The following is a 24,020-nucleotide window of genomic DNA, read 5'->3' on the forward strand; positions in this document are numbered from 1 at the left end:
AAGAAATCTTAATGAAAAAATGGGTTGTTTCAATAATCACCAACTATTCACCTAATCCCACCCCAACAACTCCCCACTGTTTAGTGATGTCAAGATACTTTTAGTAAGCTGAAAGCATACCATCACTTGCAGGAGTCACCATACAATAACATAATAACATGTACAGTACAATGATATCCTAGGGGGAAAGGTAATTGAAGTCAGGGCAAATGGGAACTTTATATTTTAATGATGTCAATGCAAAAAAGGGTGAGGAAAAAGCCTAGTGAACTGCAGGTTAGTATTGAAATAACCAATTTCATTATTAAAATTCAACTTCTTTTCATTCATACTCACTGTTTATAATCAAGTTGCTTGCCAAGAACTTTTGGATCTGATGAGTATAAGGATGGTACTGAAGACTGGCAGGAAATATTTCTTTGAATCAGAATCACTATTTATAAGAAGTCTACTGACCAAAAACATGGGTTAAACTATATGTAATGGCTTTTTTTTAAATGAATTGCTTTAAAATGTTACCTTTTTAAATTATAGATGACACATCTGATTGTCTGTGATCCATAGTTTAGGAAGTAGCAGACTGTCTGTTTCACAATGAAAATCATGCGACTTGAACTTTAGAAAAAAATACCTCAGTTAACTCCTTAAGAAACATTAGCCGCTGGGGACTCAGATGTTGCCTCGAGAGCTGACAAGAAGGTCGCGTTCTCAAGGCCCCGAAAACCTTACCATCTCAAAGTGTAACTGATAATGCTACCCTACTAGAATAGTAATACCTAATAGTAAAACTGCATATCTATAGGGGAGCATGTTCTCAGGTTTGAGAGAACCTTCCACGCATGTACAGTAACTGGGAGAAGAACTTGACATCTAAACGCAATGCCTTATTATTTACAAAACTAGACATGGCTGCCTGAAACAACCTGAAAAACCATATCTCTTTCCCACTAGCTTGTTCTAAAGATGGGTTGAATTAAGTTTTCATCTAACAAAATCAGACTCAGATAAAAGAAGAGATAGGGAAATAACTAAAACTTATTCTTCTACAATATACAGGCAACTTTATACTTTACTAAAACAAGACTTTCTGGCCAAAATGAATAGTGAACACAAGTATACACAAACTAAGAAACTTCTACCACTAGGGGGTTCCCTACTCATTATATCATCACCAGCAATTCTATATTTAGCAAGGATAAAGACTGGACCTTATTTTTATGTGTTAGTGCAAACGCTTATTCATCAAAAAAAAAAAAAAAAAAAAAAAAAAATAAATAAATAAATAAATAAATAAATAAATAAATAAATAAATATATGGAGGGGTATGGGATGGGGCTAGACCATTTTACAGTTCTTTCTCATACAAGTTGTTCATATCTTTATACCAGTATGTTCCATGAGATACTTCAAAGGGACTTCTTGTCGCATGAACACATCCAGGTTGAGCGAGACTGATTACACCATAGCCCTTCAATATCTAACAGATATCTTACGACATTGTTCAAGAAAACTTCATTTACAAGCCACCTATGAATCAAGTACTGTACCAGGTAAATCAGGAAGTTCCCAGTGTTATAGGAATATCTACTTAGTTCTAAACACCCCTTAAAAATGGGCAGAACTAATCCCCACTCAGATTGTTCATTTTTTTTAACCATCTTAGAAAATAAATAAGAGATGTGTACAGTAATTGGAATAGACTTACAGTCTATTAAATTTCTCATTTCTGATCTAGATATTAATCTTTGGCACCGTCGTTCAATTAGTTCATTATGCATGTTGCATAAGATTTCTCATAACTCTGACCATCCTCTACATTCAGATCTTCCTGGACAATTCCATCCTGTTCGTAACACTAGGTAGGCAGCTAATTCTAATAGCCAGGCCTTCTCCATCATGAGGCTCAATACTACACAGTATTCTAGTAGTTTTATTCCAGCTGTGACCAAGTTGTGGAATGATCTTCCTAAATGGGTGGTTGAATCAGTAAACCTTCAAAAGTTCAAAGTTGCAGCAAATGTTTTCATGTTGGACAGGCTCACATAAGTCTTTTTATAATTTATATATGACATATCTGTTTTGATGTTGTTACTGTTTTAAGAATGATTTATTGTTAATTTGTTCTCATCATTTATTTATTTCCTTATTTCCTTTCCTCACTGGGCTATTTTTTCCAGTTGGAGCCCTTGGGCTTATAGCATCTTGCTATTCCAACTAGGGTTATAGCTTGGCTAGTAATAATAATAATAATAATAATAATAATGTACCATTTCCATTCGTACTGCACAATAACACTCTGGTTACATTACCAAATAACAAGTATTACAAAAATGAAAAATCTTTGCATGACTTTTACAATTACTACACTTCCCTTATGAGAATACAAAATACTATATGGCAAATACAGTGAAATAACAAAAATAAATTTCTTACAACACAAACAGCTTGAAATTTTGTGCACATATGCTTACCTCAACCTTAAATTTACTCTTGTACGGATGTGCCACAACTGGAGGAAATTTGGTCAAATAGTGGCTGAGTTTCTCATGGACCTTTGGCCGGATAGTCATCGCACCCTGTTCTAGTTTGTTTGAAGTTATCCAACAGGGTATGATGTTATGAGCATCAACCTATAGATAAGAAAATAATTTATTTATTATTCTAGAAATATTTCATTAAAGGAAATCTAAATCATACTATATTTCACTGAATGAATAACTAACCATGAATTTACTTGAGCTTGCCTGGGTAAGGTTAAGATATTTTTTAAGATCCTGTGATCTATAAAGCTCTCTCTGAAGATTCACTGGAACTATCTTAAAATCTGTGTTGATTGTAGTAATAATACAAAGAGTATTATTTTGAACACAATTAAGTAAGTTTCTTCACAAAACACATTAATACATTTATTATCAGATAATCTAATCATACTAGACATGATATTCTGAATGCTGATCTCATACATACATACATACATACATACATACATACATACATACATTATATATATATATATATATATATATATATATATATATATATATATATATATATATATATATATATATATGTATGTATGTATGTATGTATGTATGTAAGTATGTATGTATGTTCATAGAATTGCAGGATTAATTATTATCAAACTAAATTGGAAGTATAAACTTAAGATCCTTCAAACATAAGCACCAACAACATACCATACAGAGTTAGTAAATGAAACTTTTTATGAAATTCTGGAGATATCTATGAAAAAAAAAAACTCAATTTGAATTTGTTTTGAGTGATTTCAATGCTAAAGTAGGTCAAAAGAAAAGAGGAGAATCAACAGAAAGGAAATTCGGAGAAGGCACAAGGAATGACAGATGAGACATGATTGTAGAATTTGTGGAAAGAAATTATCTTAAAATCATGAACACCTTTTACTAAAAAAATGAACATATAATATATATATATATATATATATATATATATATATATATATATATATATATATATATATATATATATATATATATATATATATACATATATGTGTGTGTGTGTGTAATTCATTCAGATTCTATTGTTATCTACATTTTTTCCCTAGCATTATTCAATATTTATTTACTGTATACTGTACTGTAACAAAAAATGGCAGAGAAGGTATACTTCGATAAAACTCGTTTAGAAAGTCTTTAACACAAGACTTTTATGAGTAATGTATATACTATAGATAAGATTTTCTATGTGTATCTGTGTTTGCAAACAATTGTAATTGGCATGTTTCATATGCCATTCAAAATGGCATTCTTTGTATGTTCACATGGTACATAATATACTAAAATGTAAAAACATGAATATGTATATATAAAACGGATTTTGAGCGAAGCGAAAAATCTATTTTTGGGTGAGATGGCCATGTCGTCCTGATGGAAGTTCCTAAAGGGTAGCTTCCTTGAGTATATATAACTACGGCGATATTCCCAGAGAATTTAACTTAAGGTACCCAGAATTCTAACTCCTGGAGCGAATATCCCTAATAAAAGAACCAGGGATATCGCGAAATATCAGAGGACGTATTCTTGACACGCCATATAGCAATCTGCACCCCGAACAGAGTTAACACTTCGAAGGGGTCAATTGGCAAGAAAACAAAAACGAGAAAGAAAGGAGAGCCGCTCACAAGGTATCTCTCCTCTCCCGTTTCGTAAGCGTGCATTGCGCCGCTCACGGCGCCATCTGTATTCCTTGTAGCGATACACGAGGTGCTACAGATACTGTATGTAGGGAGGGGACCTACAGCCCTTTAAAAGAAAGGGAAGGGCGGGTCCATCAGGACGACATGGCCATCTCACCCAAAAATAGATTTTTCGCTTCGCTCAAAATCCGTTTTTTGGGCTCAAGCCATGTCGTCCTGATGGAAGTATACCAGAGCATTACTGTATCTGTGGATTCTCAAAACGTGCAGTACTCCCCGAAGGTATTTCCCAGCCAACTAGACCTACAGACCTAAGATGTTACCGTCATACATCTTTTCAACTAACCATAGACCATGTTAGTGCTTCCTGCCCCCTACAGGGAAGAGTCCTACTAGACTCTGGAAAAGTCTCGAAGAGTACATATACCTATGTATGAATAACAGACAAGCCAATATAGTGGTCCCACCCTATATCATGTAAAGCATAGTTTGTAAAGAACCACTGAGTCAATATGAAATATCGACCAGTTCTCCGTTCAATACTGGATTGGACAAAGGTTTATATCCGAGTAGGCGGAAAACTTGCATATCCGCCACCGTCCCCTTAGGGCATGGAGTCCTCCCGCCAGGGGAAATCATAAACCAATGCAAAGAATGCAGGCATAAAGGAACAATCTACTAGAATTATCCCAGATAAATATACATAGAACGTAATGCAAAATTATATCAAATAAATTGACACAGGTGAAGGAGACGCAAGGTTCACAAGAACTAGTTTATTGACAAACAATAAATAAAACAGATTAAACAACTATTATATATATATAAGAGAAGGATAACCAACAAATAAGCATAAGCATGATAGTAAACAGAAACTTGTTTATCTGAAAGAAAAACATTAGCACCACTTTAAACATACCGAGGTATCAAAATCATAAAGGTCTGTATTACTAATCAGTTACATTAGCGTTGGAAACGCTCGGCACACATGTCTGCACTTATGCTAGGTTCACCTTTGAAAGTGGAACAGTCAATGTGGGCAACCCAGTGCCCTAACACTTAGTTTGTAGAACAGTTCGTAACTACACACTCACCCCGGAATTAATCGTCCCAATTAAATCCACTGTTCCTCGCAGAGTTAAACAGCAGGGTTAACGACACTACCCACTGCTACCACAGACCTCTTTAGTTGCTCCACTTGCTTTGCATAGTGACGAAAGAACACTCTGGAAGACTTCCAGCCAGTGTATGAACGAAGATGTTCAAAATCCATACAATTAAAAAAATTTAAGGATGAGGCAACTTTCCTCGGATCGTGACCTGCGGGTGTACTGTCTGGATCCGCTCTGCGAATAAAATAGGTGATTTTCGCCCTAAGTTGTTTCAGTGATAAATTTGAGCCTGATGTTTCTCCCCTGAATAGTTGACCACCCCTGAAGTCTGAAGTTTTATGAAGATAGACCTTTAGGCATTCCACTGGACATAGAGATGCATCTTCTCTCAAGAGGGCAGATTCTCCAGGGACCCCACCTGTTGGTGGGTAACTCGTTCTTGGCGAGAAACGTAGGATCCGGAAACAGGTTCAGTTCTCCAACATCCAAGAACTGAACACGACCCTCCTCTCTCAAGAGGGCTACAATTTCACTAACCCTGGCCCCCGACGCGAGTGCAAATAGGAAAATAACTTTTTGGGTCAAATCCTTTAAAGCACACTCCTCGTTGTTCAACAGCGAAGCGAAATGAAGAACTTTATCTAAAGACCATGAAATAGGCTTTGGAGGTACTGATGGTCTGAGCCTAGCACAGGCTTTCGGAATTTTATTAAAAATATCGTTAGAGAGGTCGACCTGGAAGGCATATAAAATGGGTCTTGTCAAAGCAGATTTACACGTTGATATTGTGTTGGCTGCTAACCCTTGACCATGGAGGTGGATGAAGAAAGATAAGCAGAAGTCCGTCGAGATCTTTTGCGGATTCTTCGCCTTGACAAAGGCCACCCATTTCCTCCATGATGACTCATATTGCCTTCTAGTAGATTTGCACTTATATTCCTCTAGGAAGTCTATACTGTCTTTCGAAATCCCGAAACGTTTTCTCACCGCTAGGGAGAGAAAATCATGAGCTGCAGGTTCCGGGTTTTCTGTGATGAAGCGCAGACAGTCGACTTCTGAACTCGCTGGGTCAGAACTGGATCTGGTAACGGTAGACACTTCAGCCGTAGTTCCAATGCCAGAGGGAACCACACGCTGTTCGGCCACTTGTGAGCCACTATTGCCGCTACTCCCTTGAAAGATCTCAGTTTGTTGAGGACCCTCAACAGAAGGTTGTGAGGAGAGAACAGGTAAATCCTGGACCATCTGTTCCAGTCGAGGGACATCGCGTCCACTGCTTCCGCCAAGGGATCCTCGTACGGGGACACGTAAAGTGGTAACTTCTTGTTGTCTTTCGTCGCAAAGAGGTCTATCTGCAGTTCTGGGACTTGACTCAAGATGAAGGAGAATGATCCTGCGTCTAGGGACCATTCCGACTCTATCGGTGTGAACCTGGATAGAGCGTCCGCTGTCACATTGCGGACTCCTTGAAGGTGAACTGCTGACAGGTACCACTTCTTCTTTTCCGCCAGTCGAAAGATGGCCAACATCACCTGGTTGAGTGGTGGTGACCTCGATCCTTGCCGATTCAAGCATCTCACAATCACCTCGCTGTCCAGCACCAACCTTACGTGGATCGAGCGACGAGGGGAGACTTTCTTCAAGGTAAGGAGTACTGCCATAGTTTCCAGAAAGTTTATGTGAAATGTCTTGAATAGATTGGACCAAGTCCCTTGGGCCTTCTTCCGATGAGAATGACCTCCCCACCCCTCCTTCGAGGCGTCTGTGTGAATAGTCAACGAGGGGGGAGGTGGCTGAAGAAGTACCGACTTCTTTAGTTGCCTGACTTGGGACCAAGGCCTGAGAAGCGTACGTAGACGAAGCGGAACTGGTCTTATCAGATCTCTTCGCGCGTTTGATGCATAACTTCTCCAAACTCCGGTTGCATCCTTTAGCTGTGCTCTTAGCACCGGGTCTGTTACTGAAGCAAACTGGAGAGAACCCAGCACTCTCTCCTGTTCGCGTCTTGATATCCTTTCGGAATCCAGAAGTCTCTTGACAGAACCAGCTATCTCCTTCCTCTTCTTCGCCGGGATGGAGAGTTGGTGTGACACTAGGTCCCAGTGGATTCCCAACCACTGGAACTTTTGAGATGGAGAAAGTCGAGACTTTTTTCTGTTGATCTTGAAGCCTAGATACTCTAGGAACTGGATCACCTGTAGGGAAGCTTGCAAACATTCTGTCTTGGATGCTGCCCACACCAGCCAGTCGTCCAGGTAGACTACCACCTGGATTCCCTTTAGGCGTAATTGTTTGAGAGCTACGCTCGCAAGCTTCGTGAAGATCCTTGGGGCTATGTTTAGCCCGAATGGCATGGCTCTGAAGGCGTAGAGTCTTCGATGTAGCTTGAACCCTAGGTAGGGGGAGAGTTGACGATTGATTGGAACGTGCCAATAGGCGTCTGACAAATCTATGGAGACGGTAAATGCCCTCTTGGGCAGTAAGGTCCTTATGTGTTGCAGTGTTAGCATCTTGAACTTGCAGTTCACAATGAACTTGTTGAGTGGCGACAAGTCCAGAATGACTCTGAGTTTTTCTGAGTCCTTCTTGGGAACACAAAACAGCCTCCCTTGGAATTTGATGGACTTTACCCTTCGGATTACCCTTTTCTCCAACAGTTCTTGAATGTACTCCTCCAGAACGGGGGTGGAGTGTTGGAAAAATCGAGGGCACGGGGGTGGAGTGCTGTACCAGCTCCAACCCAGTCCATTTTTGAGTAGGCTGTGGGCCCAGGGATAGAAGGTCCACCGATCCCGAAAATTCTGAAGTCTCCCTCCTACCGGTATCATCTCACTTTAACTGCTGTTGCCCTGAGGCCTTGCCTCCTTGATCGCGACCACCCCTGAATCCCCTCCCCCTTGAGGGGCGTCTAGACGAACCTCTGGCTGCTCCTCTAGGCTTCGCTCGAAAGGTAGTTGACTGCCCTTCGAACGCTGGGTTAAATGCCGGAGACTGCGTCGACACGGCTTGGGGTACCCACTGGTACGTGGTCGGGGTTTGTGCCACCATCTGGGGCACTGTAGGCATAGGAAATTGCTGTTGCTGCTGCTGTTTGAATGGCTTGGCTGGCCGAGAGGGTAGCCTAGTCTTCTTAGTCTTCCTCTTTGGTTGGGGACCCTCATCCGGGGAAGACTTTCTCTTGAGGGATAGGCCCCACTTCTGGAGAAGGTTTCTATTCTCCGTGGCGGCCTTATCTACAACCTCCTTGACTGCTTCACTAGGGAAGAGGTCTTTGCCCCAAATGTTGGAGGAGATTAGCTTCCTTGGTTCGTGCCTCACCGCAGCCGAGGCGAACACGAACTCCCTACAAGCCCTCCTAGCTTTGACGAAGCTATAAAGGTCCTTCGTCACTGTGACAAGGTGTGTCTTAGCCACTACCATGAACATCTCATGGACCTTGGGGTCACTTCCCATTGTCTCCAGAGTCGTTTGATGAGACATTGAGGCAGCAAGTCTTTCTTTTGTGTCAAGCTCCCTTCGCAAAAGAAAGTCAGACAGCTTGGGGAGGTTCTCACCGAACTGACGTCCGGCAATATCAGCCTCCAACTTCCCGACTGAGAAGGTAAGATGGACGTCCTTCCAGTCCTTGTGGTCCATGGGTAGGGCCAAAGACAGAGGTTTACACTCCTCCAAGGAGGGGCATGGCTTACCTGCCTCGACTGCTTTCAGCACAGCCGTAAACCCTTTCTGCATAAAGGGGAAGGCTCTAGAAGGAGAGGACACAAAGGAAGGGTGCTTCTTACTCAAAGCAGGTACCTTCGAGTTTGAGAAGCCCCTCTCTTTCATCGAGCTTGACAATAAAGCTTGAGCCTTAGCGTGGTCCAAAACTATGACCTCCTTCGGCTCTGTTTCTTCCTTTGAGGCTGGTTCCTTCGTTAGACGGACATAACAGTCCGGATACGACTGCTTGCTGGGCCAGAATTCCACCTCCTCAAGGGGGACTGAGCCCAACTTCTCCGAAATGACGATTTTTCCCGTCGTCATAGGCATGTGCTCAGCATACTTCCAAGGGTTAACATCTGAGCACAAGGGAAGGTCTTTCACGCTGAGCTTCTTCTGGGGCCCACGTGATGCTGCAAGTCTCCGCATCTCCAGCTCCATTGCAGCTGCCTTCTCATTATTCTCCCTCTGCATCTGTTGGATCATTCCAACGATGGAGGAAAGGGTCTTTCCCAGCTCCTCTGGGAGAGAGGACGATGTTGAGGGAATAGGTTCAGGGACCTGAACCGGAGTAGCCGACACCTCGTCGACCTCTTCCTCTTCATTGTCTGGAGCCTGCTCTTCCTCCTGGTCTTCTGCCAGAAGGTCATCTTCCAGACGCTCGGACACCTCCGACATCCTATCGTCCAATTGGATGTCCTGCAGGGCGTCCGCGACTTCAGAATCCACAGGGATCTGAACCACTGGTATCTCCACTTGAGGCTGGGGAATCACTGCATCAGCTGACGCCCTGGGGAAAAGGTAAGCCCTCATCTTCTCACTTGGAAGATAGGGCCCAGAAGTGTTCTTCTGAAAGCCCCTTACCCAGGTACGAAGCTTCTCCCTTGCTGCGTCCCTTGACTCCGCCGTCTTAGGGGAATCAAAAGCCTCAGTAATCAGGTTTGTGCACACGGTACATACCTGCGGGTCCCAATACCGGAGATCACCTTTGGAGACTGCGCATGCTGCGTGCCTCCTACACAAATCATGTCCGCAGAAGTTCTTGCTGCGGACGTTGCAGAAAACGCTTCCACGCTTCGGATGGTCCTCCTGTAAAGAGAAGAAAATTCCATGAGTATCAAGTGAACTACGTATCACTGGATATACATAGCTTAGCACAACTAAACTAGAAAGGAAAGACACACACACTTGTATTTCCCGCACAGTCAATTGCTGCAACCTTCCAGATAATAAAATCGTATGGTTAATCTATTCTAGAGCAACCAATGAATAATTTCCAGAGGAAACAGGTGTAGCTCACACCCAAAAAATGATTTTACAATGCTGGATAGTAGACAAGAAAGAACTCACTTTCTTCATCTGTAAGGTTACACCAAAGGGTTGTGCGAGACAACACAAAAGTGTTAGAAAAACTTAGTGTTGTAACAAATACTATACTATAGTTTTCTCCCTACAGTATATACTATACTGAAAAATACTGGCAACAGTATAGAAGGTAATGTGCCGGCCGGCACACACCTTAACTAGTTCTAAAGTATACTACTTATGAACTATAAGGTGGAAAAACGCTGGTTCAAATGCATGTGCCGGCCGGCAACTACAAAAGATAGCACCCGGCTGCCGGCCACTAATCGTAGCGGCCAGCAGACAATAGTGTGATATATAGCCGTCCGGCAAAGGTATACAACCAATGCCGGCCGGCAGCAAAAGAACCAGAGAACTCCGACTGCCTGGCTGCCAGCCACTCAGGCCGGCAGCCGGGCTAGGGTACAACACTAGAAGAAAAACAGAATGGATGCCGGGAGAAGACACTGTACTACCTCATAACCCGGCAACCCAAAAGAGTGCACAAAAGGAAGGGGAGAATATAACTTCAGGCTTCCTGACCAATGCCATCTGGCTCTACAGACAAACATGGATGAGAGACCAAGGGAGGTCCGGGCAGCACTCAAAGCAGAAGACCCTTGCCGGCCGGCACGCACTGCTGGCCAGCAAGGGACTGAGTCAACCCCACATCCTAACCTATGCTAGGTACAGATGTAGAATGACGGACAGGAATGCAATGGCTAGGCCATCACAAAGGAAAGAGGGGGAAAGGGAGAAGAGGGTCCTGCCAACCTTGCTCTAGTAATGAATCACCCGCAGCCAAGAAAACTCATCTTAGCCTAGGGGAGATCCGAGGAGGGAGGCCAGCAATACTTGCCAACTCCCTCGGAACCAAAGCAAGGAAGGCGTTGTTATTCACAGAAAAGAGGATCTTATCCTCCACACCGAGAACAACAACACTGGACTAGTCTGCTAGATCACAAGAAGAAGGAATCATCTCGTACAGAAACCTTCAAAAGTGAACTAAGGAGGCTAAGCCTCCTATGTCTGTTGTCAGTCTAGCAAGGGAATCTCAACCACAAGCTAGACAAAAACAGACTCAGACTAAGAACTCTGATGTCCTGCCCCCTCCCTGAAGCCAGACTTACTGGAAACAGGAAGGAACAGAAACACCCTAATATAGTTGTATCTAAAGTCAATTCAGATAAACCATTAGGGTTAAGCCCAAGGCTTAAACAGAGGGAAAGGGATTGCACACCTTCTCCAAAGAGAAGAGAGCAACCGGGGAGTGTGAGAAAGTATAGTAAGGCCCCATAGACAACTAGCCTAGGCGCAAAGAGAATCGATTACCTAAATCACCAAAACTCACTCGTATACTATCTTGGAAGAAAATCAACATAATCTTAAATGTATAAAACTGCCTAAAGCTTCAATAAAATTTTAAAACACTCGGAAATCTGAATATCATGCAGGAAAGTACTAGGGCCAAACGACTAGGCTACAAGGTCTAGCGTAGGCCAGAATCTGCAAATCCTTCGCCAAAACAAAAATACTAAAAGCATCATATAAAGAAATCCTATGTAACGCTAAACAGCTAAAATTATTAAAGCGAAACAGCCGGGAACGTTGCTCTGGCTAACTAAATAACTCATACCTAGCGAGCGACAGCGTCCAGGACGCCTCCGGTAGGTAACAGCTCTTGTAACAACGATATCACTATCAAATCACTTTTAAAATTACCAAGAGCTTACATTTATACATAAAAGAAATAATACTCAACTTATCAGAAGCAGAAGTTGGAGAAAGCATTATAAGTTGAAATAATCCAAGAATTGCGAGAAACACAGGAAAAAAACACCGAGTTGTTGAGCTACGCAAAAAGGAATGGAGATGGCGCCGTGAGCGGCGCAATGCACGCTTACGAAACGGGAGAGGAGAGATACCTCGCGAGCGGCTCTCCTTTCTTTCTCGTTTTCGTTTTCTTGCCAATTGACCCCTTCGAAGTGTTAACTCTGTTCGGGGTGCAGATTGCTATGTGGCGTGTCAAGAATACGTCCACTGATATTTCGCGATATCCCTGGTTCTTTTATTAGGGATATTCGCTCCAGGAGTTAGAATTCTGGGTACCTTAAGGTAAATTCTCTGGGAATATCGCCGTAGTTATATATACCCAAGGAAGCTACCCTTTAGGAACTTCCATCAGGACGACACGGCTTGAGCCCAAAAAAAGACTATCATAAATTTAGTTACATGAAGATTAAAATGTATGATCAGTCTTTGCTCTACAACTGCTCAATTTACTTACGACATAACCTACGGAGAGTTGAATGGAGAGTTACTTGAGGAGGTGGATCAGTTTATGTACTTGGGGTCTGTTGTTCCAGCAAATGGTGGAGTGGAAGCAGATGTACGTCAGAGAGTGAATGAAGGATGCAAAGTGTTGGGGGCAGTTAAGGGAGTGGTGAAAAGTAGAGGGTTGGGCATGAATGTAAAGAGTTCTGTATGAGAAAGTGATTGTACCAACTGTGATGTATGGATCAGAGTTGAGGGGAATGACAGTGACGGAGAGACAGAAATTTAATGTGTTTGAGATGAAGTGTCTAAGGAGTATGGCTGGTGTATCTCGAGTAGATAGGGTTAGGAACGAAGTAGTGAGGGTGAGAACGGGTGTAAGAAATGAGTTAGCAGGTAGAGTGGATATGAATGTGTTGAGGTGGTTTGGCCATGTTGAGAGAATGGAAAGTGGCTGTCTGCTAAAGAAGGTGATGAATGCAAGAGTTGATGGGTGAAGTACAAGAGGAAGGTCAAGGTTTGGGTGGATGGATGGAGTGAAGAAAGCTCTGAGTGATAGGAGGATAGATGTAAGAGGCAAGAGAGCGTGTTAGAAATAGGAATGAATGGCGAGCGATTGTGACGCAGTTCTGGTAGGCCCTGCTGCTTCCTCCGATGCCTTAGATGACCGCGGAGGTAGCAGCAGTAGGGGATTCAGCATTATGAAGCTTCATCTGTGGTGGATAATGTGGGAGGGTGGGCTGTGGCACCCTAGCAGTACCAGATGAACTCGGTTGAGTCCCTTGTTAGGCTGGAGGAACGTAGAGAGTAGAGGTCCCCTTTTTTGTTTTGTTTCTTTTGTTGATGTCGGCTACCCCCCAAAATTGGGGGAAGTGCCTTGGTATATGTATGTATGTATGTAACTCCTTTAAATTCTTAGGAAAAAGGGAGTTTTATATGAAAGCCATTATGGAAATTATGCCTCCAGCTTTTGGTAGTACAGCATAGCCGTTAAAGGTCATGATAAAAATGGTTCGTTTGACTGAAGTATTAAAAAGATAAGCTTTTTCTAAAATAGATAATTACCATGAACATGGGGATATTGCCTGGTATTGCCTCCTTTACATCGTTTCGCCACTTCTCAGGCACTCGTAAGGGCGTAAAATCAGTTACGAGGCATCCAATACCCCGATTCTTGATGAACTCAGGAAGGACAGTTTTTGCTTCTCCTAGAAGTAGGTGGAATCCAATCCCTAAGTTCTGACATTCCCTCTCTACCTCTTCAAGACCTGGAAGGCCAAAATAATTATATTTTTCTAAAAAAAATATAAAAAGAATAAAAATGCAATTCAAAATAATGTTTCATTGTTCCTTAAACAACAAACTATTGCTTCACATGAAGTATGGTTGAAGTTTTACAATGTAAAGGATCACTTAGAGTCTCACTATATAAACAAAATAGTTCAAACCTTACCAAGATTGAGAAGTAAAATCATGCAAAGAAATTATTTGTATACCATAGTGACCACAGTAATTTTCACATCACATAAATCTATATTCTTCTACAATAATTCTAGGTTAGATTTTCATTTGAATAATATAATAAACTGAACCCTCAAAACAGGCAAAATCCAAACTTGCCTTTCAAAAGGAAGAAGAAATGTCGTTGAGTGGCATCTAGGAATTTTGGAACAAGGCAGAAAGCCACGTGAAGGGATATTTTGTTCTTCAGTGCTAGCTGTTGTGCGTATAACATTGCCCAATTATCTGGAAAATAATTAAGTTTAAAAGGAAGAGAATTATTTCTAAAACTGAAACAAGCTTAAGAGAGCATACTTTATAATCAATTAACAAAAACATGCTTCAAATAAGAGTGTTTCCCAACATTAAAAAAAAAAAAACTTACCTACAATTGACTGTGAACCAAATCTTTTTTACATTAACCCTATGCAATAACCTCTTTTAATTACACAGTTAAGTTCAAGGGGGGGGGGGGTTGCACATTTTAGTGAAGTATGAAATAAAGTGAAAGATATGCTTTGCATATACTAGGCTATCCCAAAAATCCTAACCTAATTTTGTGAGGCATATATGAAAATTCATTAAGTCATTAACACCTTAAAATTCACACAGAACAATATAAAGTACTGCAGTAGAAAGTTAGTGTAACAAAATCATTTCTCTATAGACTTTCATTATGAAAGGCTAGCTTACATGAACCTAAAAAACAATGTATTCCAAAACTCAAGCAATCCATCGGTGTCATGTGAAATAGGTACTAAGCATATCAAAATACAGTGGTACCAGAGATTAAACCTAATTTATTCCAAATAAGTCATTCAAACTGAATGAACTTTCCCCACAAGAATTATAAGGAAACATATTTTGGATTATTTAATTCTAGTCCCTTACAATCCTTCATTTTGAAGCCTATTCACACAAAGATGATAATACACATTGTACATGCACAGAATCACCAACAAAATTAAAGAATCTGTATCAAATTTAGGAGACCTATCTTTCTATCCTACACCAAACAGCAAAAACAAAACAGAAGACAAAGAAATAAAACAAAACACAAAAACCTAACAACATTGGTACAAAGGCTGTGTTCAAAAGAAGAATAACCGGGTGGAACGAAGGCAGCCTTAACTTTGCATAGGTTACCATCATAGAGGTGGCAGGCATACATATGGATATGGGAGCATTCAGGAGAGTGAGAGTATAGTAACCGGTAGGGAAATCTTTGTTTTTCTGTTAACTTAGGAGGTCAAATCTGTTCCTACTAAAGCCCAATACACACTATGATTCATGTATCAGCATTGTGGTGAATTAGTGGTGTTGAAAAAAATTACTAGCAGTCAAACTGTACTGCAACACTGCTCACTTGTTTTCGTGCGCTAGCTGCCTAGTTGCCGTTCAGCTTTCATTGAGAGAGGATGTATGCCGATGATTTACTCTAACAGAAGACTCTACTGTTATTATTATTCAAATTATTATTAAAATTAATAAAAACATTATTAAAATGAATAAAATCAATATTAAAAGCATTACTATTAATATGATTAAAATGATATTTTAATTATAAAATAAATTTTTGAATATACTTACCCGGTGAATATATAATAGCTGCAACTCTGTTGCTCGACAGACACATACATAAAAAACTCGCCAGCGATCGCTATGCAGGTTGCGGGTGTGCCCACCAGCGCCAACTGTCGGCCAGATACCACTCTCGATGTAAACAAAACCTTCAATTTCTTCTCATCCCACTGCGTCTCTATTGGGGAGGAAGGGAGGGTCGTTTAATTTATATATTCACCGGGTAAGTATATTCAAAAATTTATTTTATAATTAAAATATCATTTTTAAATATTTAACTTAGCCGGTGAATATATAATAGCTGATTCACACCCAAGGAGGTGGGTAGAGACCAGAGTTAAATATGTTTACATCGTATAAGCTAAGAGTTTTTTCATTTTGACAGTTATCAATATAACAAAACCAAAATAAATAGGTACCTGGTAAGGAAGTCGACTTAGACGATTACTCTGCCTTGTAAGTACGTCTTCCTTACGGAGCCCAGCGATCCTCTTAGGATGCTGACAGACTCCCAGGAGCTGAAGTATCAAGGGCTGCAACCCATACAACAGGACCTCATCAAACCCCTAATCTGGGCGCTCTCAAGAAATGACTTTGACCACCCGCCAAATCAACCAGGATGCGAAAGGCTTCTTAGCCTTCCGGACAACCCATAAAAAACAACATTAAAACATTTCAAGAGACAGATTAAAAGGATATGGAATTAGGGAATTGTAGTGGTTGAGCCCTCACCCACTACTGCACTCGCTGCTACGAATGGTCCCAGTGTGTAGCAGTTCTCGTAAAGAGTCTGGACATCTTTCAAGTAAAATGACGCGAACACTGACTTGCTTCTCCAATAGGTTGCGTCCATTATACTTTGCAGAGATCTATTTTGCTTAAAGGCCACGGAAGTTGCTACAGCTCTAACCTCGTGCGTCTTAACCTTAAGCAAAGATCGGTCTTCCTCACTCAAGTGTGAATGAGCTTCTCGTATTAACAATCTGATAAAATATGACAAAGCATTCTTTGACATAGGTAAGGATGGTTTCTTAACCGAACACAATAACGCTTCAGATTGGCCTCGTAAAGGTTTAGTACGAGTTAAGTAGAACTTAAGAGCTCTAACAGGGCATAATACTCTTTCTAGTTCATTGCCTACGATCTCCGATAAGCTAGGAATATCGAAAGATTTAGGCCAAGGACGAGAAGGTAGCTCATTTTTGGCTAGGAAACCAAGCTGCAGAGAACAAGTAGCTTTTTCTGACGAAAACCCGATGTTCTTGCTGAAGGCATGAAGCTCACTGACTCTTTTAGCCGAGGCTAAGCATACCAGGAAAAGAGTCTTAAGAGTGAGATCTTTCAGGGAGGCTGAATGTAAAGGCTCAAACCTGTCTGACATGAGGAATCTTAGGACCACGTCTAAATTCCACCCAGGTGTAGCCAAACGACGTTCCTTAGAGGTCTCAAAAGACTTAAGGAGGTCTTGCAGATCTTTATTGTTGGAAAGATCTAAGCCTCTATGCCGGAAGACCGAGGCCAACATGCTTCTGTAGCCCTTGATAGTAGGAGCTGAAAGGGATCGTACTTTTCTCAGGTATAAGAGAAAATCAGCTATTTGGGCTACAGAGGTACTGGTCGAGGATACGGAAACTGACTTGCACCAGTCTCGGAAGACTTCCCACTTCGATTGGTAGACTCTAATGGTAGACGCTCTCCTTGCTCTGGCAATCGCACTGGCTGCCTCCTTCGAAAAGCCTCTAGCTCTCGAGAGTCTTTCGATAGTCTGAAGGCAGTCAGACGAAGAGCGTGGAGGCTTTGGTGTACCTTCTTTACGTGTGGCTGACGTAGAAGGTCTACTCTTAGAGGAAGACTTCTGGGAACGTCTACTAGCCATCGAAGTACCTCGGTGAGCCATTCTCTCGCGGGCCAGAGGGGAGCAACTAACGTCAACCTTGTCCCTTCGTGAGAGGCGAATTTCTGCAGTACCTTGTTGACAATCTTGAATGGTGGGAATGCGTAAAGATCTAGATGTGACCAATCTAGGAGGAAGGCATCTATATGTATTGCTGCTGGGTCTGGGACTGGAGAGCAATAGATTGGAAGCCTCTTGGTCAGCGAGGTTGCAAAGAGATCTATGGTGGGTTGACCCCAAGTCGCCCAAAGTCTCTTGCACACATCCTTGTGAAGGGTCCATTCGGTTGGAATTACCTGACCTTTCCGACTGAGACAATCTGCTAAGACGTTCAAGTCGCCCTGGATGAACCTCGTTACTAGGGAGATGCCTCGATCTTTTGACCAGATGAGCAGGTCCCTTGCGATCTCGTACAGAGTCAGTGAGTGGGTACCTCCCTGTTTGGAAATGTACGCCAAGGCCGTGGTGTTGTCCGAGTTGACCTCCACCACCTTGCCTCGAAGGAGATTCTCGAAGCTTATCAAGGCCAGATGAACCGCCAAAAGCTCCTTGCTGTTGATATGCATGCTCCTCTGACTCGAGTTCCACAGACCTGAGCATTCCCGACCGTCCAGCGTCGCGCCCCAGCCCAAGTCCGATGCGTCCGAGAAGAGAACGTGGTTGGGTTTCTGAACTGCCAGGGGAAGACCCTCTCGTAGGCTGATATTGTCCTTCCACCAAGTCAGACAAGACTTGATCTTTTCGGAAATCGGGATCGAGACCGCCTCTAGCGTCTTGTCCTTTTTCCAGTGAAAAGCCAGGTGGAATTGAAGAGGTCGGAGGTGTAGCCTTCCTAGCGAGACAAATTGCTCCAGGGATGACAGCGTTCCTACCAGACTCATCCAAAGCCTGACTGAGCAGCGTTCTTTCTTCAGCATCTTCTGGATGGAGAGCAGGGCTTGATCTATTCTGGGGGCCAACGGAAAAGCCCGAAAAACTTGACTGTGAATCTCCATCCCTAAATACAGAATAGTTTGGGATGGAACCAGCTGTGACTTTTCCAAGTTGACTAGGAGTCCCAATTCCTTGGTCAGATCTAGAGTCCAATTGAGATCCTTCAGACAGCGATGACTGGAAGAGGCTCTGAGAAGCCAGTCGTCCAAGTAAAGGGAGGCTCGGATGTCCGATATATGGAGGAATTTTGCCACATTCCTCATAAGCCTCGTAAACACGAGAGGAGCTGTGCTTAGGCCAAAGCACAGGGCCCGAAACTGGTACACCACATCGTCGAAGACGAATCTCAGAAAAGGTTGGGAGTCTGAGTGAATGGGGATGTGGAAGTAGGCGTCCCTTAGGTCTAGAGAGACCATCCAGTCTTCCTTTCTGACCGCTGCTAGGACTGACTTTGTGGTCTCCATGGTAAACTTCGTCTTTGTGACAAAGACATTCAGAGCACTGACGTCTAGCACCGGTCTCCAACCTCCTGTCTTCTTTGATACTAGGAAGAGACGGTTGTAAAACCCCGGTGATTGAAGGTCCGAGACTTTGACCACCGCTCCCTTCTCTAGCAAGAGACACTTCCAGTTTCAGGGCTCGTCTCTTTTCTTCCTCTCGGTACCTGGGAGAGAGATCGATGGGGGATGTAGCTAGAGGAGGTCTGCGTACAAAAGGGATTTTGTACCCCTCTCTGAGCAACCTCACAGATTGTTGATCTGCGCCTCTCTTCTCCCAGGCTTGCCAGAAGTTCTTGAGTCTGGCACCTACTGCTGTCTGAAGTTGCGGGCAGTCAGACTCTGCCCTTAGAGGACTTGGATCCTTTCCTCTTCCCTCTCTTCCCTTCGGCACGAGCACCTCCCCTGCTGGAGGCTCTGCCACGAAAGGGCGGGATAAACCTGGACGCAGGAGTGTCCATCCTAGGTCTGGCAGACAAGGCAGGCAAAGGGGGAGCTTTGCGAGCCGAGGACGCAACTAGATCGTGGGTGTCCTTCTGCACTAAAGACAAGGCAATATCCTTAACCAAGACTTCAGGAAACAAGCACTTAGACAAGGGCGCAAAGAGTAGCTCGGATCTTTGGCATGGCGTCACTCCTGCTGACAGAAACGAGCACAGAGACTCTCGTTTCTTAAGGACTCCGGACGTGAATGAAGCGGCAAGCTCGTTGGACCCATCACAGACGGCCTTGTCCATGCAGGACATAATGAGTAAGGAAATATCCCTATCGGCAGAAGAGATTTTCCTACTCAGGGCTCCTAAACACAAGTCCAGGAAGTTAAAGACTTCAAACGCCCTAAAAATGCCTTTAAGAAGGTGGTCCAGGTCCGAGGGTGACCAACAAATCTTCGAGCGTCTCATGGCAAGGCGGCGGGGAGAGTCTACAAGACTTGAGAAGTCGCCCTGGGCAGAGGCAGGAACTCCCAAGCCGAGAACTTCTCCCGTGGCATACCAGACGCTCGATCTAGATGAGAGTTTAGATGGGGGGAAGGCAAATGCTGTCTTCCCTAAACTCCTCTTGGTCTCTAACCAATCGCCTAACATCCGTAAAGCTCTCTTGGATGAGCGAGAGAGAACGAGTTTAGTAAAGGCAGGCATGGTAGCAGGAACGCCTAAGACAAACTCTGACGGCGGCGAACGAGGAGCCACAGAAATAAAGTGGTCAGGGAACAATTCTTTAAAAACAGCCATGACTTTTCTAAAGTCCAAGGATGGTTGAACTGCTTTAGGCTCATCTAGTTCTGAAGGTTGATCCTCATGCTGTGGTTCAGCAACGTCCTCATCTGACTGTTCCTCATCCGATAACTGATGAGAAAACTGCAACGGAGTAGGCAACGTTTGACTCGCAGAGTCCGGTCGCACAGGTGCATAGTGACGGAGCCGGACGCAGCGTCCTGGAACTGCTGAACAGTCTGGGAACTGTCAACAATAACAGGTGCGCGAGGACGCACAGCGTCCACCCGAGACTGTTTAGACCGTCTGGGTTGTGCAGTCAACACCATACCGGGTTGCGGAGGTTGACGCACCGCGTCAAAACAAGTCAACTCTGATGGTTGATGAACGTCCTGAACGTCACCAATCGCATCAGTGCGTTGCCTAACGTCAATGTGCGGCTGGAAATCCACACTGGGTCGCATCGGTGGAGGAACCACCCCAACTGGTTGACGCGAGAAAGCTACATCCACGTCAACAGGACGCACAACAGAACGCTTGGATGGCTGAAGGCTCGTAGGTTCAACGGTAACCTTCTCAGCGTTGTAGTCCTCCATCAAGGACGCAAGCTTGGACTGCATGTCTTGCAGTAACACCCATTTAGGGTCTACGGAAGCAGGTGCGGTAACAGACGGGGTTAACGAATGAGACGGCACAACTTTGCCTCTCTTAGGCGGCGAGCAGTCATCAGATGACGGCAACGGGTCCGAACTGTCCCAGTGGCTACATCCGGGACGTTGGACTTGTCCTGAAGGGACCGACTTACGCTTTAAAGGTCTGGAGACCTTGGTCCAAAGTTTCTTACGTGAAACACCTTCGGACGACGAGGTAAAAATGGGCTCTCTCGTCTTACTTAGGTAGGGGCGATCTTGGAGAGATACGCCTGATACCTTAGAGGGAACGTCTGATCGCTGATCAAGGCCTCTCGAACCCATGAGTCGTACGACATTGCTTCTCCCCTGGGCTTGGGAGCTTGCAAGAGGTCCCGGACTAGGAGGACGACAGGCACGAACAGACGAACCCTCGAGCGCAACACTGTTCACAACACTTTGCGTAACACTAGGCACTTTGACACTATCCTTCGTGGCACTTTGGCACTTGAGTTCCTTTACGTCCGCCATGAGTTGATTTCGGTCACTTGCTAAAGACTCAACTCTCTCCCCCAAGGCATGAATAGCACGCATCATGTCTGCCATCGACGGTTCCTGAGTGCTAGGAGGGGGGTTAGGAACAACCACTACAGGGGAAGGAATAGGTTCAGGGGCATGTGGAGAGGAAAAATCTACCGACCTAGAAGAACTTCTCCTTACCCTATCTCTCTCTAGTCTGCGTGTATATTTATCAAATTCGATAAAATCGAATTCCGAAAGGCCCACGCATTCCTCACACCGATCTTCCAATTGACAGGTTTTACCCCGACAATTGGAACAAACAGTGTGAGGGTCGAGAGAAGCCTTTGGAAGACGCCTATGACAGTCCCTAGCATTGCACTTTCGAAACTTGGGAACTTGAGAAGGGTCAGCCATTTTGAATTAGTCAAGGGAAAATTCCAAAAACGATCTAAGTCATCAACAATTAATCCGATTCAAAAAAGAGTTCAAGGATTTATTTGAAGAAAAACACCTGTACTGCGAAAGCTCAAACCAAATTAAAGTACTTCACCAAATATGATGGGAAAAACTCCAGGTTCAACAGCGAGTAAAGTACGTCTTGTCGACACGTCGACAGAGAAGAAATTGAAGGTTTTGTTTACATCGAGAGTGGTATCTGGCCGACAGTTGGCGCTGGTGGGCACACCCGCAACCTGCATAGCGATCGCTGGCGAGTTTTTTATGTATGTGTCTGTCGAGCAACAGAGTTGCAGCTATTATATATTCACCGGCTAAGTTAAATATTTAAAAATTAGTATTACAATAAAATGAAGTGTTAATCCTTGTCCACTCAATGAGAGACAGCGAGTTAGCTGTTGGCACTGGAGAGCTGAGCGAATGTCCTCCCACTTTGAATTCTGACGCAACACTGAGCAGACACAGAAATCGGGCCGGCCCATCAACACGTTCCAGGAGCAGTTTTGTATTGAAAGTCGTTTTTCAATGCATCCATTCAATATTGCACGCATCATGAATCATAGTGTTTACTGGGCTTAAAGGATGAACAGTACGTAATGAATTTTGGGGAGATTCATTATATTAAACTTTAGTACTGTACTGTATTATATGTACTGTTCTATTATATAACACACCTGGCAGGCAGGACCCTCTCAGCACAGAAAACCAATAAAGGTCATCAAGGTTTGTTTGCAATGTTACGTAAGGTATAAGTGAATACAGCAATGGCCAAGATGAAAGACCTTGGGCAATGGGAGATTTCACACAGCAAAAATCCTTGCTTTACTAATTCTTGGATTTCAGCCTACTGATCATTTGGACCTAGTTAAAATAAGATTTTTTGACATACGAAAAATCTCACTAAAAACTATAAAACTAACCTTGAACTCGCTGGTCCCGAGACATCCAGTATACAACTCCTGTGCTACCTTTAGGTATATCTTTGGCTTTGTTCATGTGTTCTACACGACTCATGTCAAAATTGAAGTCTAAAATATTTTGACTTGCCTGTAATTAAAGAAGAGTACAATTTAAAAAGCATGGGATGAAAAATTCTTTGTATTGCCTTTGAAAAAAATTTTATACTCAGAGGTTTTCAGGCCTAGTAAAGATTGGGCTCAGTCTAACACTGAAATCATCAAATAAAGCCCCTAGAGTCTATAATTAGTTTTGAAAAGAAATGTAAACAATAGCTGACTTGAAAATATTGTATTTCTCATTTTTAAATTTTGCATCTTTTACAAATACAGTAGAGTAATGCCTCAGAACACAAAGTTAATTTGATCTGGAGGGGCTTTCGTTTCATGAAAATTTTGTGCAATGAGTCACATTTTACATGTTAATCACCTAATTCGTTCCAAACTCTACAAAATCCCCACATTAAATTTTATAATAAAGCTACAGTATAACCTCAATGAAATACTGTACAGCCAAATACATTAGAACCATTCAATATACCTAAACTAACTGTTAATACCAGTAAATTGAGTAGTTATTAGAGCATAATGCAATAATAAATGGAAAATAATACTGTACAATACATATAGTAGAATACTTTACATATACAAAATATACAGTACCATATGTACAGTAGTTACACTTCCTATAGAGAGCTACATTTTCTATTGTATAAACAACCCGTTCCCTTAAAATTTTTTTAATGGGTGACTATTCTATTCTCAGCCTGGCTGGAAAATCTTTTCTTATCATGAAACATTTTTTGCAATGTGAGTCAGAAAAATCTTCATCTAGTTTTGCAGCATGAAAATTTCATAAGCATATTCTGTATACAAACCTTATGTCTTGTATAGAGAAGTGTCTTAGGATTTATTCTGATTATCACACAAAAAGGCTTACATCCCAGTTACAGCATGTCCATCATCAGTGGTAAGATCCCTTCTATACCTTCCTATTGAGGTTACATACACCAATGCTAGAGCTTGGTGCAATTGGATTTAATCATTATATTTATGCCGACAGCAAGACACTGAGACCAGTGAGGGTATTCAGGTATACAGTCAACCCTCCTCATTCGTGGGGGTTAGGTAACAGAGACAAACATAGATTTAAGACAAAATAAATTTATCATGCGTGTAGTACTTTATTGACACTTTTTAAAGAAACAAAGATTTTTGTTTCTTCTGCTATA

The 24,020-nt window shown here is 42.7% G+C and overlaps 1 protein-coding gene across 3 annotated transcripts in view; it reads right to left on the reverse strand.

The window, feature by feature from the left end:
* Window positions 1-24,020, reverse strand: part of LOC137616310 (deoxyribodipyrimidine photo-lyase-like) — a 107,680-nt gene that overhangs the window by 73,302 nt on the left and 10,358 nt on the right. For all 3 annotated transcript variants that reach the window (XM_068345956.1, XM_068345958.1, XM_068345957.1), the window contains exons 3-6: window positions 22,753-22,879; window positions 14,227-14,352; window positions 13,672-13,874; window positions 2,472-2,630 (exon numbers count right to left, since the gene is read on the reverse strand). In XM_068345956.1, coding sequence (XP_068202057.1) covers window positions 2,472-2,630; window positions 13,672-13,874; window positions 14,227-14,352; window positions 22,753-22,879 — 615 coding nt within the window. The remainder of the gene's footprint in view (window positions 1-2,471; window positions 2,631-13,671; window positions 13,875-14,226; window positions 14,353-22,752; window positions 22,880-24,020) is intronic.

This window comes from Palaemon carinicauda, chromosome 22, assembly GCF_036898095.1.
Source record: "Palaemon carinicauda isolate YSFRI2023 chromosome 22, ASM3689809v2, whole genome shotgun sequence".
In the NCBI taxonomy this organism is placed as follows: Eukaryota; Metazoa; Arthropoda; class Malacostraca; order Decapoda; family Palaemonidae; genus Palaemon; species Palaemon carinicauda.